The sequence below is a fragment of the Peromyscus californicus genome, unplaced genomic scaffold (genome assembly GCF_007827085.1).
Source record: "Peromyscus californicus insignis strain IS unplaced genomic scaffold, ASM782708v3 Scaffold_18__1_contigs__length_77618521, whole genome shotgun sequence".
NCBI classification, from domain to species: Eukaryota; Metazoa; Chordata; class Mammalia; order Rodentia; family Cricetidae; genus Peromyscus; species Peromyscus californicus.
This window is the reverse complement of record NW_026294480.1, coordinates 59,810,275-59,830,109: the sequence shown is the minus strand read 5'-3', so window position 1 is coordinate 59,830,109 and position 19,835 is coordinate 59,810,275. Positions and strand designations below refer to the sequence as shown.

The following is a 19,835-nucleotide window of genomic DNA, read 5'->3' as shown; positions in this document are numbered from 1 at the left end:
CACATGCAGAGACCCACAGACTGACAACGTGCAGAGAGTGAGAGACCTTGGAACACTCAGCCTTAAGTAGGATATCTCCAACAAATCCCTCCCCTCAGGGCTCAGGGAACCCTGTGGGAGAGGATGCAGAAGGAGTAGAAGAACCAGAGGGGTTGGAGGACACCAAGGAAAGAAGGCCCTCTAAATCAGCAGAATCAATGCACATACGAACTCACAGAGACGGAGGTATGCACACGGCCTACGTGGGTCTGTACCAGTTTGGGTCCTAGAGCTGAAAGAAGTAGACCCCCTCCCATCCCTAACCCAGAAGCAAGCTCCAGTTGGTAATAACTTGCAAATGTTATTTTCTCCATGGGAGAAATTTTCTCCATGGGAGTCTCACTGGGCAAACAAGCTCCTCTTCATGGTGGGCTGCATGCCCAGCGGTAGACGGCCAATAGAAAACAAATTCAGTTGCACCTTTGGAGGCTCCTTGTCTCATAATGTCAGGGATTTCCCTTTTTTTTAATCCCCTTTTATTTTATTTTATCTATATATTTTTAATTTTTTCTTCTCTCTTTTTACTCTACAAGTCCTTTGCATATATATTATGGCTTCCAGTGTAGTGTGTTTTTTTTTTTTTTTTTTGGTTTTTCGAGACAGGGTTTCTCTGTGTAGCTTTGCGCCTTTCCTGGAACTCGCTTTGGAGACCAGGCTGGCCTCGAACTCACAGAGATCCGCCTGGCTCTGCCTCCCGAGTGCTGGGATTAAAGGCGTGCGCCACCACCGCCCGGCCAGTGTAGTGTTTTTATGGGGTTCCTGGGTGTGTGAACAAGTGGATCTCTGCATCTCTATCTGTGTCTTGTGCCTTCTCTCGGGCTCTTTTCTGTTTGTTGGTTTTGTCCTGTTCCAAGGTGCTAGCTTTTGCTTTATCGAACTATATTATGGTTTATTATTATTTCTCACAAATTGCTTGTTTTCTAATGAGAGACAAAAAGGGGGATGGATCTAGATGGGAGGGGGGTGGGGAGAAACTGGGAGTAGAGGGAGGGGAAACTGTAAATGGGGAATATTATGTGAGGAAAAAAAATCTATTTTCAATTATAGGGAGAAAAAAAAGAAGCAGCTGCCCAGTGCGGCTGCTGTCTCCATGTTGTCCTGCTAGCCAAGCCCAGAGTCTCCTTTCCTGCCTCCTCACGGCAGTCCTTTCCCGTGGCCACTTTGCCGTGCACTAGTCCGGTTTCATGGGTCTCTTTTCTTTGTCTCTCAGCACCTGGTTCTCTGCGGCATCCTGTCCTTGGCCCCCTTCCCTGCCCAGGTCTGTCTGTTTCTTCCACTTTCATTACAGCAGGTAGCAGTTGGGATAAGGCACCTGGATGAGGAGTCCGGGACATCGGAGAGGAGTTGCTCATGGAAGCGTCCTGACGCACTGTCCAGTACAAGAGATTTTTCTGACTTTTCCATTTCACTTGGGCCACAAGCCTAACAATAGGCCTGCGGCGTGTGGGCACAAAATAAAGGCTAGGCAGAGAGCAGAGCAGAGGGACAGGCTGAGGAGGTGGAGCCTGTCTTCATGGCCAAGGCCAAAAACAAGAGATCAACGGTGAATTCCTCTCCTGAAAATGCGAGGTTGGGCTGAAGGGGCAGTGTGTGAGTGAGGCAAGAGGGCTGGATGCTGGCCACTTGGTACCTGGGTTGGCCTTGGAGTGAGAGGCACTAAGGGTTCCACAGACAGAGAAATGTGGGTAGGTGGTAGGTGGTGAGACCTCAAATTCTAAAATACCCAGTGGAATGTTGAGTCCTGATCTGGAGGAGTGAAAACATTTAGAAGATGAAGAGAGAAGGCTGAAGAGGCAGAAGAGGGGTCTGGGAGATAGCTCTCGCTGCACCGAGTGAGGAGAGTCGAGATCTTCAGCACCCATGTTAAAACTGGGCAGACATGCCGACCGCCCTCAATAGTAGGGATACATGGGGGGAGGGAGGAGGGAGGGCAGGGGAATCTGTGGTTGGTATGTAAAATGAATAGAAAGTCTCTTAATTAAAAAAAGGGAAAAAAATAGTAGGGACACAGGACTCCTAGGACAGTCTGGCTGGTTACCGCTGACTGAGCAGAAGGGTGCGCTCCAGGTTTAGAGAGAGACCCTGCCTCAGGAAATAAGGAATAGTGAAAGAAGATACTTGATATCAACTTCAGGCTTGTACGTGTGCACCCCCACATACAAACACACATACCTAAATACACATATACAGAAAAAAGAAAGAAGTACAGGAGGCCGCAGAGGAACGTCAGAATGAGCACAGTTTGACAGAACCTTTTTTTCCCCTGAGCCAGGCACTGCTTGGCTGGCTTTGTGTGCATTTGCCTCCTTTGGACATGGAAGAGGAGACTCCATAGGGAGAAGACTTTTGAAAAAAGAGAGACATTCTAATTTATTTATTGGGTCACCCCCCCCCCCCCCCCAAGACAGGGTTTCTCTGTGTAACAGCACTGGCTGTCCTAGAACTCACTCTGTAGACCAGGCCTTCCTCTGCCTCCCGAGTGCTGGGATTCAGGCATGTGCCACCACCACCCAGCCAAGTGAAACATTCTTCTGGGATCCCAGCCTGCCTTTCCCCCATCCACAGCGTCTTGCTCTGTAGCTCAGGGTAGCCTTAAACTCTGACCTCCTGCTTCAGCATCCCAGGCACTGAGATTATAGGTGTGTGCCATCTATCATGCCTGATCTCCTCAAGCCTTCATTACTTGTCATATCCATCTTGTCCAGAGCCCCACCCCACCCCATGAGCCCCTCCCAGGGAGGTGACATCTCCTTTAGACTCTCCCAACACTCCTGTGTGTTTATTCTTCCTGGCAGCAAATGTGTATTGCATATTTTACAATGTGAGGTATTTGAACAAAATCATCTATCTCTTCATTACTAATTAGACTTTGGCATTTTTTTTTATTCTGAGGATTTGATATCTAGCATATACAGTGATCAAGGTGGGTATTTGTTTTATAGATAAATAAATGTGATCAAATAAATTATTCAAGATTTCGTATAAACTCAACATGAGAAGGTCTCTACCAATCTACTTCATATACCGATGGAGATGGTTTCATTTATCAGAACAGTCCTGGGCTGACAGGCCCTCGGGGAGTGGTTGCTTTCTGTGTCTTGGCTGACATTACTCAGTTCACACTCCTGGCTAGTGTCAGACATGAACCAACTGTTGAAGTTCCCCATAACCCGTCTCCTTTCTGAGTACTCACTATGCACAACTCAACAGTGATTAACGCCGGACTCTGTCTAAGCCGAGCAAGCCACATCAAAGCTGTTTTTTCATGAGGACGTTTAACATATCAAATATGGACGGAGTGAGTAGGTGTCAGAGAAATTGACTTTGTAAACTGAAAATCATGGACTTAGATTCATTTGAAACCCATCATGTGGAGTGCATATATAAAAATAATGGGCATTTTGATTTTCCCCCATAGGTAATAAATAACATCTGTAATATTCTTCCTCACCTTTTTCTGATTAGCTTCATGTCTGGCGTATTTTTCCCAACACTCCTGTTTCAAGTTGTAAGGATTTTGCCAAGGACAGACAGAATTCTCAATAAGTAGTGTGGGTGTTAGAAAAAAACTTGCACTAGCCGGGTGAAAGTCCAGGAAGGAACAGGCTGTTTCATGGCAGGCAGGCAGGCAGGCCGCCCTGCTAGGTCTTTTTACAGTTGAGCACTAAGTGATGCTTGAGCCCTCGGCTCTGGGGGACGCTCTATCCTGCGTCCTCACCTGTGGGGGAAATGACAAGGAAAGACAGGGAAGTGAAAGGCAAAGCTGCTTGCTAAACCCCCCTGAGTGCACTGGGACCCAGCCTTCTTCCCACCTCCCCCCGCCCCCAGCGCCCTCCTCTGTCTCCCAGCCCTGCCGCCTCTCGCCTCTCCCTTTCTGTTTTCTCCAAGCCTCCCTCCTCGTCTCTCTCCTATTCCACTCTTTGGGTTGCCAGCATAACCCTGGACAGGCCGTCTTCACCCGTGTCCTGTGCATGTCGGGCTCTCATTGTTAGGCATTGGCTGTGTTGTAACTGTTGCGGCAGAAGTAATATTCTAAAGACTATTGAAAGAGTGGACCCCCAGGAAATGGCAGTTTTCCTAGGAATGCTGGGAGAAGGAAAGGGTGCCGACAAAGGAGGAGCTTGTCTCTCTGAAAGAGATTTCACACAGTTCAGAACACATCAGACCACCTTCTAGGAGGAGACTAAAACCCAGATAATGATGGGCCGTGGTGGGTGGGACCACACCTTGATCGGGACTGCTTAGATGTGTAAAGCCTCGGCCTGTAGTTGAACTCCGATCTCCTTCAGAGCCCCGAAGAAGAACTTGAGGACTTGCTTCATCTCTTGTCCCTCTTCCTAATGTGCCCACGTTGAATGATTCTCCTTTTTCCAATTCCTGCTGTTGATCGGGTTCTTTTAATTGACTTATTGAGGATAAGTGCCTAGGTCTGGCTTAGTTCACAGGTTGTGACTCCCTAGTTCCAAAACAATGTGGCTTCACTGAGCATTTGGCCTTTTCATTTGACGTCAGGCAAGTGCAAATGAAGACTCTTGAATCCACTCTACTTTTCCTCCCAAGTTTATATATGAATTAGAATGGCCCTTCTGAGGCGGTCCCTGGTGGTGTAACAGGCTGTGAGACTAAGCTTGAGAAACTAGTACTCGCCGGGCGGTGGTGGCGCACGCCTTTAATCCCAGCACTCAGGAGGCAGAGCCAGGCGGATCTCTGTGAGTTTGAGGCCAGCCTGGGCTACCAAGTGAGTTCCAGGAAAGGCGCAAAGCTACACAGAGAAACCCTGTCTCGAAAAACCAAAAAAAAAACTAGTACTCGAGACAACTGCAAGCAGGTAGAAAATGCACAGCTCCCACAGTGAGGCTGTGACCGAGGCTCCTGGGGGGCCTGGGCAGTGAGCTCCCACAGTGAGGCAGATTCCAGTCTTGTGTTAGGAATTTCAAACAACCTCAAGAACATTTTGATGAAGACATTGAAATTTCAGCAGAAACTGTAACATGACAGCCTGCGTGTCCAGCTGTGACAGGGTCTGCCACAGCTCAGTGCACACATCACATTCCTACCTCACACCTCAGCCCACAAAAGAAGTAATAAAATGAAAACCTTTGCATCGCCTGCCAGCCTCTCAGCTTCGTGCTAACCATCATTTCTCTGGAAAGGCCTTCTCTCCCCACATACACTCATCAAGATTCCCCACTTGGGGTTCCTAGAGTCCCTGTGTCCCCCCCCACACACACACACATACACACTCCTGGTATCACTCTCCATTGTTGCTTACCTGTTTACTTGTCTTTCTGTTCCTGGCTGTGCCCAGCTGCCAGCACCAGCCCAGGACGTTATGTGTTAGGGCTGCAGGTACAGTTCTGCGGTAGAGCACTTAGCATGTGTGAGGCCCTGGGCACCATCCCTAGTCCCTCTGTCTCTATCTCTCTGTTTCTCTCTCTCTCTCTCTCTCTCTCTCTCTCTCTCTCTCTCTCTCTCTCTCTGCCCCCCCCCTCTCTCTCTCTCACACACACACACACACACACACACACACACGTCAATTTAATAAGTAAGCCTCTGTTTCTGAGCGGACGATGGCAATGTCTAGTTCTATGCTCCCTCCTTTCTTTTCCCTTCCTTTCGGGCTGACTCCTAAGCAATCAGGAAGACGTTTCTCCAGGAGGGTGTGTGACTAGTTAACAAGCCCAGCTGGGACGATGCTTTTGTAAGAGGGTACCGATGGACTCCCCAAGATGGTGACTGCTTGGCTCGGAGGACAGTCACCCACAACAGTGATAAGCGCAGATATCATGAAATGAGCTGTGTATTTGAGGGATGAAGGGTAAGTGTCCCCTGGGTGCCCACAGAAGGCACAGCGGAAGCAGTGGGTTGGGTAAGTAGAGGAGGCACATGTTGGAACTTTACAGTTGCTGCACCTGGACATCCAAGGCATGGGCGGGTTAAACACAAAGTCCTCCGTGGGACTGCCCCAGGGCAGTCACTATGCAAACACCAACATAAGTACAGCTAATGCTGACAGAGATGGCACCACCAGATCTCTGAAGGGGACAGAGGGCCAGGATGACAGGCCTCGGCCGCATGACAGGACATGGCTGAGGTAGCGGGACTCAGAGAACCAGAGTTGGGTGTTAGGGTAACTAAAGGCCCCAGCTGGTCCCCCAGTCTAGATGAGAAATGAATAATTCTGTTTCACTGTATTTTCATGTGGGGCTTGGCCTGTGATACAGTATATACAATGTTGGTCATGTGCCTGTAACTCTAATAATTTTCTAACCATACCCAGTTCCCACGGTAGCTAGTTCGGTACATGGCAGCACACAGTCGGTACAGTCTCGGCAGCTCGGAACACCTTGACTTTAAAGGTTGCCAATCACAGGCCATAGGTTCAACTGGGAGGAAGATGATGTCATTTAGTGTATTGGTTCTGTCTATGCACCTAGTCCAGTGGCAGCTGCAGTGGGGATTCAGGAGCCCTGCAGCCTGGATCGTCACACTCACGATGCCCAAGGCCCACCACCCATAAGCTTTGTGCCCGACTCACATTCACCCTGTTGGCTGGGCAGACTTTTTATACTTGTTTTACATAGAATGAAACAGAGACAGAGCCGTTCAGTGCCTCTTATTAAGGTGACAAAAAGCTATTGTTCTAAAGGCCTCTAAAACCCACCTCGGGGTCTGGGCTCTCTTTTAGAAATACAGGGTGGTGGTGTGGGGTCTGCTTCCACTAAAGTCTTCACAGCTCTCCATATCCTTGGAGCTAGTGAAGAGGCCACTGTGGCTTTTTCCAACCTTGAAAGTTAACCGGGGCACGCCAGCAAAGCATCAGAGTAGGCCAGCAAAGGATCAGCTAGGGGAGGGTGTTCTAGCCAGTGTAATATTTAAGAAACTATTTTTAGGGGAAAAACTTCTATGTTTAGATCCATAATGATTGTAAAAATAAGAAACAAGACAACAGTGTACGCACTCACATCTGGATATGTAAAGCTTTGCCACACAGCAAGATGAGAGAGAGAGCACAGCCTTGGCCCGAGCCCACGGTGACTGGGACATGAAACCCTGAGCGCCCTGAAGATTTGATCCACATGTGCAGCGCAGTCTCCATCCAGCTGCAGCCTACATGGGTTTAAGTCTGGTGGAAGAGGATGCAGACTTCCAGCAGGAGGCCTTTCACCGGTGGGCACGAGAAGTACCTGTGTCTTGGACTTCAGCTAGAGTTTGGGTCTTGTAAACTATTTCTATTAATTTGACTAGGAAGAAATGATCAGCCAATTTAATGTTTAAGTTAAACTTCAGTGTAAACTTTAAGAGATATTTGAAGGGTTGGAGAGGGAGCTCAGAGGTTAAGAACACTGGCTGCTCTTACAGAGGACCTGGATTTAATTCCCCGCACCTACATAACCCACGTGACACCCACATACATACAGGCAACACACTCACATACATAAAATAAAATAAAAATAATTTGTAAAAAGAGATGTTTGATCTACATCATAAGTAAACAGCCCATTCCTAAAAGCAAACAATTTTTTTTCAACTTGAGTGTATAAAAATTGAGAGTATTTGCAGCTAACTAAGCCAAAATCTTTCCTGTTTGTGAAAAACATACCTGACAGAATTCTGAATTAGAAAACGCTTGGGCAACCAAATTTCTGGAAGGGCTAAAGTTTGCTAAACATAGCCCAGGAACAAATTACACTGTCAGTAAATAAGCATAGGTCGTTTGGGTGGAGAATGGTGCCCAGAGCTTGGAAGGCAGAGGCAAACGATCTCGATGAGTTTGAGGCTTGGTCTACAAAGCAAGTTCCAGGACAGCCAGGGCTGCATAGTAGTGAGACTCCATCTCGAGAGGAGTGTGGAGGGGAGGGGAGGGGTAGAGGAGAGGAGAGACTTAAAAATGGTGTATTGTGTTCCCCAATACATAGTGAGTACATGTATCAGCTGTTTTTAGTGTCTTTAGTGTTGATAATGGTCTGGGAGTATACACATGTGCTAAGCACAGTTTATGTCTTAGCTCACTTGTAGTTAAATGAATTTTACCGATAGCAAACTGAAGTGTAGGGAGTTCAGAAAGTTGCCCAAGATTGGACAACTGGTAATAATAGCGTTTATTATATACCTCCTACAGAATGGACTTACTGTCAAGCTATTTGAATATATCATCACATACTTAGGCAACACAATCAATTGCAAAGTAGATATTGGCACCTGCGTTTTACAAATGAGGAAACTGAGGCTAGGAAGGTCAGTCAAAACCAAGATCACACACAGTGAGCAGAGGAGTTGATACTTGAACCCAGCAGCCAGCCTCCGGATGTGCCTATGTGGGGGGCTGCCCCCACCTTTTACCCAGGGTACTCTTGAGGAGAGAGGGATAAGAGATTTAGATAGAAATATAGAGGTGGGAGAGAGAGAGATAGAAGCACAGGATAGCCTCGGGAGGGCCTGGATCCTAATCCACCGGCCCCTTCTGTCTCTTCTAAAGGTCTCTTTAAAGGAATGCCAAGGGGTGGAGCAAAAGACCTCCCCCTAGCACAGCCAAGTGCAGACCCTTCCAAACACCTGGTGACCACACACGTGGTCAGTCCATCTCCCCTTATGCAGCCCTGCTGGGTAAAGCAAGCTCAGATCTCACTCGGAAACCTCTGTGGGCTCCCACATGCCTGCTGTGTGCCGTGGGGGTGGAGAGACTCCGCAGCAATGGCTCTTTCCTGCATCTTCGTTAGCATCAACCCTGACAGATAACCCTGATGTTTGCTTGTCTATGAAATCTGTCCTCCTGTCTTTCAGCCCAACACTCTGTCCCATCTACGTCAGCTTATCAAAACACCAATTTAATAATTCATTATTTCCTATGTATCTGAACACAAAAATCCTCAGTAAAATACTGACAGAATCCAGAAATGTATAAAGAAGATTATATGTTGTGACCATGTAGGGTGAAGATCAGCCTAACATCTGAAAATCAATTAGTGAAAAATAAAGATTTTTCAATGAAAAAAAAATCACTTCATTATGATCTTTCCTTCATTGAAAAATCAATTAATGAGAGTCAATAGATTAAAAGACAAAAGATGATAATCAAATAGATCCAGAAAAGCTTTTAGACAAAATGTAATACTCCTTTACTGATAGAATCACTCAAGCTTGCTTAGAGGTCTCAAAGTCCTCCAGGGGTCGTCAAAGGTCAGGAACGGTAAGGACTGTGTTCTGCTCTCTCTGTGTGTGTCAGAATTATATGGAGAATTAGGCAAAGCAGTGACGAACGAAAGAAAGTGAAAAGAATAGACAGCCAGCTGGTCAAGGAAGTAAGTAGGGCATGACCTTACAAGAACCTTGTCCCCATCCTGGAGCCTTGTCCCTGGTCCTGATGGCCTGAATTCATCCCCAGGACCTACATGTTGGAAGTCTCCAGAGAACCAACTCCCCCAAAATTGCCCTGCTATTCACCTACATGTCCTGGCATGCACACACACACACACACACACACACACACACACACACACACACACACACACACACCACAAAATAAATTATTAAATAAATAAATAGAGGTAATTTTAAAAGTCATGCATCAAAATTTAAAAGCTGTGAGAACTAATAAAAACAACTTCAACCAAGTTTTGCAATATGAGAGGGACATAGAGTCATCATTTGTACCTCAGACAGTAGACACTAACCAAACAAACATGGAACTTCAGAAGGACATTTTAATAGCATCCAAAAAGAGTAAAATACTTAAATTTATATGGCTGAGGGTAAAGCTCTGTGGTAGAACATGTATTAGGTTAATAGCTGGGTGTGGTGGTGCACGCCTTTAATCCCAGCACTCAAGGAGGCAAAGGCAGGTGGATCTCTGTGAGTTCAAGACTAGCCTGGTCAACATAGCGGGTTTCAAACCAGCCAGGGCTACAAAATGAGACCCTGTCTCAAAAATAAAAAATTGGTTCTTTAGTTGTACCAGCCACATTTCATATGCTCCACAGCCACATGTGGTGAGTGCCCAAAGCATGGCTTGACACAGACACCATTCCATAGCCACATGTGACTAGTGCCCAAAGCACAGCCTGGCACAGACACCATTCCACAGTCACATGTGGCTAGTGCTCAGAGCACAGCTTGGCACAGACACTGAACATTCCACAGCCACATATGGCTAGTGCCCAAAGCACGGCCTGGCATGGATACCATTCCCAGCATCATGGAGAGTCCCACTAGATTCTGAAGCTTTAGGGACAGACTCACCCCATGTTGGCAAGGGTGTCACTGTGGATAAATGGGAGAGGATGGCCTTTGCACTGAATGCGTTCTTGATTCCTACCTCTCTTCATAGACAAAAATCAGTCCCACATGGGCTTCAAAATCAAATATGAGAGAAGGGTGTTGGATTTTCACCCATGGAGGACTCTCCAATGACTGAAGTGGAGGAGGTACCGGAAACAGGCTGATTCCCATGGCTACGTAGAACCTCAGGGTCACTTTTTGTGAACTTATTTTATGAGACTAGACATTTTCGAATTAAAAGGAGCCAGAAGTGAGAGTAACATACAGTATACTCTGTGTTCACATTGCGTTTAAAAGCAGACAGAAGAGTCTTCGAGGTGCAGAGTTAAGTCAGCGGGTACCTTGGAGCAAGGAGGGAGCATTTGGAGGCCCTGCCATGAGCCCTGAAGCCCTGGTCACGTTCAGCCTCTTGGGCATCAAGCTGTGCACCTGTGAGCTGTGTGGTTTTCTCTAGAGGGATGTAAAAAGGTGTCTGTAAGAACCGCTTTCTTTGACACAGAAAATAATGGTTCTTGATGATTACATCCTTCATGAAGATAAAAGTTTGTTTTTTTTTTTTCCAAGAACTTTTTGGGTGGTATAGGATTCAGGAATGGGGATATTACAGACAGGAGGGCCAGTTGGTATGATGGAAAAGCATGGACCTTTCAAGTGGTCAGTTCTAGACACAGACTCCAAAGCAACTTCATCCCTTGTGCATAAGAAGTAGACATCAGTACTCACTGTGGGATAACCAATAACAGACACTAAATCAAACAGCTTGGGAATGGGGACGGAGAAATTGATTAACAAGATGCAGTATTTTGTATAGTGAAGTTAAACATTGAAGGGGAATATATGCAGATATATAATTACAAAACTCTAAAGAGGGAATGATACTTACAGGATATGTATAACACATGTGTACAATGTGAATATGTATAATAGCACGTGTGTAGGATGTGAAACAATGCTGTGTATACTCTTTAGTACATCCACATGGCCCTGCACTATGAAATGGATGAAGATGCCTAGAAACCATAGCAGCAGCAGCAGCAGCACATGGAACAGTGGATGAGAGAGCTGAACGAGGGGCAGAGGAAACCTCAACTTGATCTTGTTGTCAGTTCCTTTCATCAGAAAAGCAGATATGAGGCTGGTGATGATTCGGTGGGTAAAGGCGCCTGCCGCCAAGACTGCCGGCCTGAGTTCAATCCCCTGTATCCATCCACATGACGGAAGGAGAGAAACGACTTTCAGGTTGTTCTCTGACTTCCACATAGCATAGTGACACATTTGTGCACATGCATGCACACACTCACACCCACACCCACATATACACGAGTGCACACGAATGTGCACAAAATAAATAAAATGTAATAAGTTTTTTAAGCAGATGTGGCAAAATGTTAACAGATATCTGTTCACTGGTGGCGACTCTAGGGTATTACTCTTCTCTGATCTCTTCAGTCACTCAAAATGAGAAAAATAAAGTTGAGATAATAATATCCTTCATCACTTAGCCTTAGACTTGTTGTTTGGGTATTTTCTGTTCCTGTTTGTTTTAAGGAAACAATGTATATAAATATAAGTAGGGCTGAGGTAGCTGTTTCCTTTCTTTTGTTTATGTTCACCAAAGCATGCTTGTTTTATTTAACATCCGAAATGTTTGCTATTGCAGTGTGGCCTTTAGACAGACTGGTGAGGGGTGAGATGAGAGGATCACAGTTGTCGCACAGCCTGTGTGTCGTGGACCCGCTTCCTGTGATCCTCATCCCCACCCACCTCCATCACAAGAAGCATCCGTTTGTGTTGCAGCCAAAATATTTGCAAGCAAAGAAGCAAGAAGTCAGAAAGGTTTTCCTCGTGGGTGCTTACGACTGAAACCACTGATGTGTACTGGATCAGTGCCCAGACTCTGAGTGTCTCACAAGGGTTAGGACTCACCTTTTCTGTGGCCGGTGGAACCTGTGCCAACCCCAGCATTGAATCCAGGGAGCCCTGAAGCTCTGCAGGGATGGAGGGGACGGCACAGCCCACAAAGTCTGCTTTTATTTTTGATTGATTGATTGATTGTCATTTGCCCAGCCTGGTCTTGAACTTCCACCTCCCTCTCAATCACCTCGGTGGAGTGTACTCTTGGTTGTTTTGGTTTGGGTCGGCAATGCTAGAGCCTTGAACATGCTAGGCAGGTGCTCTGCAGCTGAGCTACAGCCCCCGCCCCATTCAGTTCAGTTGTTCTGAGCGTGCACTTTTACAGACATAACCACACACTCCACCGAGGTGATTGAGAGGGAGGTGGAAGTTCAAGACCAGCCTGGGCAATGACAATCAATCAATCAATCAAAAATAAAAGCAGACTTTGTGGGCTGTGCCGTCCCCTCCATCCCTGCAGAGCTTCAGGGCTCCCTGGATTCAATGCTGGGGTTGGCACAGGTTCCACCGGCCACAGAAAAGGTGAGTCCTAACCCTTGTGAGACACTCAGAGTCTGGGCACTGATCCAGTACACATCAGTGGTTTCAGTCGTAAGCACCCACGAGGAAAATTACTCACTGGGCTGGCCACCTATTCAGTGGCCTTCTGCAGCGTCCCCCAGACAATTGCCTTGACCATATTTGAAAAGTTAACAAAGAAATGTAAACTTAAAACAGACTAAATATGGTACAGTGAGGTCCAACGTAGAAGCTTATAAATATGTAAATATGAACTCCCAGTCATGAGTACACCCATCCCTTGCCCTCATGGGTCAACCAATGTTCTCAGCTAAAGTTGAACTTGACTTTACGTAGTGCGTTTCTCTCTGCTGAAGAAGAGAGAGAAAGTTGCTAAGAAGAAGAGACTGGGTATGCTCAGCTTGAGACTCTTTCTGGGTCTAAGTTCAGAGCCAGCTCGTACCCTGGATGTATGTAAGCAATCTGTCATCACTGTGTGCTGTAAGAGAACCCTGGGACTGTCCAGTGAGCTCAGTGGTGGTGGCTGAGTAAGTCCAGGGTCAATTATTAGCAATTCTTTCCACTGTGACCTGAAGCCATGTAATCTGTAGGTGATTTATCAGTACGAAAGGTGATAGTTTAGGTCAGTCTGCTTAGCCTGTCTCCTAACTGGTTCTAAACTTGAGGTGGGGTGAGCGTTAATGACTGTTCCCTCAGAAACTTGTTCAATTGCTAAAAGACCTTAAAATGATAAATTAAAATAACCCATGCTATCTCCTAATAGTTTATATACCCATAGTTATTCTGTTGAATAGTTAAAAGCGTTGCTCACTAACTTTTAAATTTCATGACGGGTTTGAAAATAAATGTATCCTCAGATTTTTGTGGTGTGCTGAACCTCTCCTAGCTTGAGACAGACTTCAATAAAATGTTCATTTATAATTTAATATGCTATCTGCAAAGGTACAAGCATTCACAGAAAATGTATTTCACTTAAACATTTAAGAGTAAAAGCACGCACGCACACACACGCATGCACACACATGCATGCGCACACACACACACATGCATGCACGCACACGCACACACACGCACACGCACACAATGCCCAGCTCAGTTGCTGTAACAGACACTGTTCTGCACATGGCCTCTGTCTGTGTCTTGGCGGGAGGCAGTGATTTTAAGGATGGATTAGTCTTCTAATCTCTTTGGGGTTTCCTTTATATTTGTGGTGGTTTATGACTGACATCTAATGTAACTATACTTTCTGCTTACATTTAATAAAAGATTCGTTTCTGTGGCAGGACAGACATTTGCACTCTGGGGTGGAACAAGAGCTACTGCTCTGCAAGAAGGGTATAAAATGTTGATTTATAACGACACAGGCCAATAACAGCAATCTAATTCTTTCAAACTATTTCTTCCCAGGTCCTGGCAAGAGCATGGCTGCCGCAAAGAATGATTCTGTTCCTTTAGAATACTCTGCCTTTAACACATCTATCCACGCTGGGATTAGATACAAAAACTGGAAACTCCTCACGGGCTACCCAGGTAGACTGCTCAGCTCTCTCCCGGAGCTGCCAGAGCAGGGGCCGTGTCCCCAACCTTCCTTTCCTCTCGGGACTTCATTCCCCGGGCCATTCCCATAGAGAGGGAGGTCGGTTGTTACCACTGTGCCCAGGCCCTTCCCCTCCTCTCCTAGCTCCTCGAGGCTCCTTGCCAAACCTCCTCAGTTTGCTCAGACATCTGAGAGGCTAGCTAGTCCTTCAGATCTTTTATGGTCCCTGCGGATCTTAAGAAAGCAGCTCTCTACTCGAGGTTTCATGGCCTCTGTCTGGTCCGTATCACCCAACTTCTGCTGTTGTGGTGGCCTAAGTAGACTCCCCACCAAAAAGAACAGCAAAAGCTCACCAAAATGATGGCTGCCTTTAAAAAAAATAAAGAAATAAAACATTCTCTCTGAGGCTGCAGAGTGGAAGAAAGGCTTCCGCTGCTCAACCTGAACCTCCTCTGAGTTTTGGGGTTTGGTTTTGTTTTTAATTATCTGTAGTGCAGGTAAAAGGAGAAAATCCCACTGAGTACTTCATAGACGTATATGGATTTCAGACACGTGTGACTGTCAAACACAGCACACCTAGCTAGCCGAGAAGCTCCACCAACGCTGTGGCTGGGGCGAGAGTCTGCTTCCCTGACCCCATTCTCAGAAAGGGACATCTTGGCATGCTTACACGGGCTCTGATGCAATGTAGGCATGCTCAGCTTGTGAGTGTTCTTGGTGTTTACAATGACAGTTCATTGTTTGGGATTGTCCCATGCATTGCACTGTGCTGTGCTTGCTAAATCCTGGGAGTGTATTCATACCGTCCCCACCCCACCCCTACCACCCGCTGCCATGGTGACAACTAAAATCCCCCTCCTGCCGCCACACGTATTTTTAACATCCCTCATTGTAAAGCAATAGGATCTGTCCCATTAAAGCATGGGAACCATATTCTGAGACAAATCTAGAATGAATACCAAGAGACACGTGGTTGGTGTGTGTGTGTGTGTGTGTGTGTGTGTGTGTATGTGTGTGTGTGTGTGTGTGTGTGACCATACCCACAAGCCAGGGCAGCCTTGTCCCCCAGATGCCCTGGGATTAGAACCCACCAACAGTGCTTCTCCCCCACTGAAATGTCATGTCTTTTTCCAGGCTGTGGTTACTGGTTTCCGCCTCCATCTCAATCCAACATTTCTGAGATACCTTCGCTGGACTCGTCAACCAAGACACTCTGGCTGTTTGACATCAGTCAGGACCCTGAAGAAAAAAACGACCTGTCCCAGGAGCATCCCCACATCGTCCGGAAGCTCCTTTCCCGCCTGCAGTACTACCACAAGCACTCTGTGCCTTCCTACTTCCCACCCTTGGACCCCCGCTGTGATCCCAAGGATACCGGTGTGTGGAGCCCCTGGATGTAGGGTCCCAGGGGAGGCTGGAGCACATATGTGCAGGCTAGAAGTTGAGCCCCTACTCTGCTGGCTTCTTTCTTTTTTAAAAAAAAAAAGCCCCAGCCCCTTCACCTGGCCCTCAGGCTATATAACCCACCAAAAGAACCCAGTTTCAACCACAGTACATTTCAAAAGCCAGTAAAATCTAGACGGACAGATCCTGCTGTTGGCTGGCGTTCGTGTCTGGAGGCCAGGGTGACTGGTTCCTAAACTGCCGACGCTGGGAACTGGACATAGAAGGCTATCCCTGAGTCCTGGAGGCCAGAGCAGCTGGCTCTTTTTGCCTCACAAGTCAGTCATTAGAACTCCCTCTGCTAATAACCAGTTTTATTGGCAAAACACACGTAACAGAGGCAGGGAACAGATGATTTCTAGAGGTTCCACTGGCTGTGAGGGCTCCCTGTCTGTGAGATCTTGTTTAAGCTTTCCACATCCATGACCTGCCGGCTCACCCTCACTCACTCACCTCACTGTGGAGAATAAAGCCCATGGCAGTAAACCAGCATGGAGGAATGTCTGTGCCTTGGTTTTGGTTTGTACAATACCTAAACGTGCTCTTATTCTATCACCCCCCCACCTACTGTTGCTCATTCTGTCTAGACTTCTGCCACCCAGCTTGTGTGGCCATATCCCTATCATGCCTTTAGACATCTCTGTCCTGTGCCTGAGGTCACTTTCCCCTCTACGCCAAGCATCCTGAGCTCTGGGATAGTCCCGAGCCCTGCCCTGAGAAGGTGGACTGGTCATTCTGTGGCCGTGCTCATGGGAGTTGGGGGTCTGTAGCATCTGCTAAGGAGGTTTATTCTAGTTGCATGGAATCCAGCAAGACTGTGGCTGGGTCTCCTAATACGTCATGATCTATGCTGCTTTCTCAAGCAGTGGGAAGAAAGGCCAGGAAAGCACCTTTGTCCAGGTGATGGATGGGGCAGTTTGAGAAAGGGAGTGGCCAATGTCTAGTGTGTTGGCCTTAGTAAAGCAGAGTAGGCACCATCCTTATTCCTCCTTATTCTGTGTTTCACTGCCTCGTATTGGGGTTCTGGGTGGAAGAATGAGGATACACTAGTTGACCTTCGACCCTTTCTCAGACTCTCTCATATCCTCCCAATGTGACTCCATCCAGATTAGCCTCAGAGAGTGTCAAGCCCAGATAGATGAAAAAACGGTGCTCCTCATCAGCACCACTGCCTTGTTCTTGGCTTACACCAATGCCTGCTACAGGGTCTGGGACATAATGGGCACCCAGCAGGTTTTTTAAATGAATAAATGAACCAAATAAACAGCAAATACTCACCATGAATGATACTAGTCCAGTGAGCTGGCTATAAGGGCAATATAACTATCCTCCAGCCCTTGCTCATCTGTCCTTAAGCTATCCCCTCTGCCCTGGCTGGAACACAATCTACTTATCGGGACAGTCACTGGCCCTGCATGGCAGGGTTGTGATGTCCTCTCCAGGGGGACAAAAGAGAATTCTTTTTCCTAGGAATTCTCCTTTGCCAGCAATCTCATTCCCATTTTTCATTGAGCACTAGAAATTAGAACCACCAAATATGATATAGGTCCTTGTGTACAGCCGTCTTCCGTTCAGTAGCAGTATTTCTTGGTCATTGATATTCAGTATTTTGTTATGATAAGACTATTATGAGAAAATGGTGCTAAAGCTAATGACATTTTTACCAACCTTTACTCAATGCACATGCTGGCCATGGGCCCCCTCTTACTCCAGAGTCCACGGCAGAGAGTCTGAGTGACGAGAGTCTGGACGTCCCTCCTGTCCCACAGCTGTAGGTGGCCGTTAGGATTCTGAGACTGGAGGTTACTACGACATAACACCTATTTTAACTTTCTTGATTATTCTCTGAGCAGCTGCCTTCAATCCTTTGACTGTGGGCTATCCTTGGAATGCTAACATATGAATGGATTAAAGGAGACTTTCAGAAAGTAATGTTTAAAAAAATGACTGGAGATTCCGTTTAATAAAACAAATAGAACGGCATAGGTCTCAGGATCAACCTCCTTGGATTTCATGTATTATACAAAAAGGAAAGATGAATAACGTAGCTTTAGAAATATTAATGTTAGTTCTTTGCAAATGTGTTTACCTCTAAAGAAGGATTTGTTTATTAACTTGCGAACTCGTCTCTTTGTTACCACCTGACTGTTCCAGATTTGAGGGACAAAATAAAATTAATCTTTCTAAAACTCTGTCAGCCCTGGGGACTCTGCTTGTGATGGTTAAAAGTTCAGGAGCTTGGCAGTAATGGTAGGTTGAATGTCATGGTGGACCCAGTGTGCTGGTGCGTTGTAGGTGATGAATGAAGAAAGGGAGGTTTTATGGAAGAGACACATTGCCACCTTTTTCCTGATTTGCCAGCTTTATATTATGTGAATTATATCTCACCACATCTGTTACACAAATAAGAGCAAATATATTAGAGGGTTTTATTTTATTTTTATTTATTTATTTATTTATTTATTGGTTTTTTTGAGACAGGGTTTCTCTGTGTAGTTTTGGTACCTGTCCTGGATCTCGCTCTGTAGACCAGGCTGGCCTTGAACTCACAGAGATCCACCTGGCTCTGCCTCCCGAGTGCTGGGATTAAAGGCATGTACCATCACTGCCTGGCTGAGGTGTTTTTTTGTTTGTTTGTTTGTTTGTTTGTTGTGTGTGTGTGTTTAATATGTTAGTCCAGTGAGATTGCTCAGAGGGTATATCACTTACCACACAAGCCGGACAACCTGAGTTTGGCTACAGGACCCACATGAGGGTGGGAAGAAAGAACGGATTCCATAGACCTGTCCTCTAACATATGTGCCCTGTCATAAACACCCCCCACCACACACACATACACAGTAATAATAACCAAACACTTAACAAACAAGTGAGACATTGCCCTAAGAACATACATCGTGGGGCTAGGGGTAAGAGTGCTTGACTCACAAGGCGCTGGTTCAGTCCTTAGCACCACAGAAAAGGAATGTTCCCTACCAAGTCTTAGAGGGGCGTCAGTGAGGGTAAGTATAAAAACGGCTATGACAGAGCATGGTAGTATTTTATTGCTGGCCAAGAAATGATCCCCAAATGTAGCCACTCAAAACAACAAACATTGATTCTCGCATACATTGCGTAAGGGCGAGGACTCAGAATGGTTTAGCGGTTTAGCGGGAGTTCTGCTCCGGGGTCATTCATTGAGTCTGTGGTCCAGCAGTTGAGCAGAGAGATCTGGAGGCTTGGATGGGATTGGAGGATTCGTTCTGAGATGCCTTGTGGACTGGCTGTGGCCAGATGCTTGAGTTCCTTGCCGTGTGGGCACCAGCGGTGACCATGAGGATGTCCTCACAGGGCAGGTAATCCAGAGAGGAAGCAGCAGGCAGGGAGCCTTGGCGCCTTTTATGACCTAGTCTACAAAATTGTATGTGCTCACTCTGTCTTTTTTATATTTGTTATAAATGTCACTAAATTAAGCCCATACTCATAAGGAGCCCACTTTTGAAGAGACTGTTAGATGGATGCTTGAATTTGCCTATGGTGGACACAGTTCACCTCTTGGGGAAAAGGTTGTCCAGTCAAATTGGCATGCGTCTATCACATGCTACCGTTTGAAAAAAGATGACAGGAAATGATTCCAGCTTTATTTTAGTGGTAGAACAGCCACTAAAGCAAATCATTTAACCATCTCAGTGCCTCAGTTTTCCCCTCTGGTAAGGAGATGGTTGAATTAGGCGATCTTGACATGCCATCTTTGTCCAAACATAAAATTATTTAAAACAAGAAAATAAAAGAATTGTTCTATGTCTTTAAAAAAAATATTTAGTCTCATGTCTTTTTTTTAAACAAGATTCATTAGAGGAATAGCTCAAGTATCCATACGTGGGTAATAAAACATGGTGTATATTTATAATAGACCATTTCCCAGTCACAAAAAGAAGTGGAGTTTTCATACATTCTGTAATTTGGATTAACGTTGAAAATGCCATGATCGGTGAAAGACATTGGACATGCCGGACAAGGCTGCATATCCCACTGCAGGGGTTGCAAAGAACAGGAGACTGCAGGGCCAGTGAGATGGCAGGTAAAGGTGCTTGCTGCTGCTGCTGCGGCTGATGACGGAAGTTCC

General features: G+C 46.2%; 1 protein-coding gene across 1 annotated transcript in view; it reads left to right on the top strand.

The window, feature by feature from the left end:
• The window catches only part of Arsb (arylsulfatase B), a 170,335-nt gene extending 152,413 nt beyond the window's left edge, over nucleotides 1-17,922 (top strand). The window contains exons 7-8 of the mRNA XM_052743557.1: nucleotides 14,158-14,280; nucleotides 15,422-17,922. Of these exons, the coding sequence (XP_052599517.1) occupies nucleotides 14,158-14,280; nucleotides 15,422-15,687 (389 nt within the window). The 3' untranslated portion in view covers nucleotides 15,688-17,922. The remainder of the gene's footprint in view (nucleotides 1-14,157; nucleotides 14,281-15,421) is intronic.
• The last annotated feature ends 1,913 nt before the right edge of the window (nucleotides 17,923-19,835 follow it).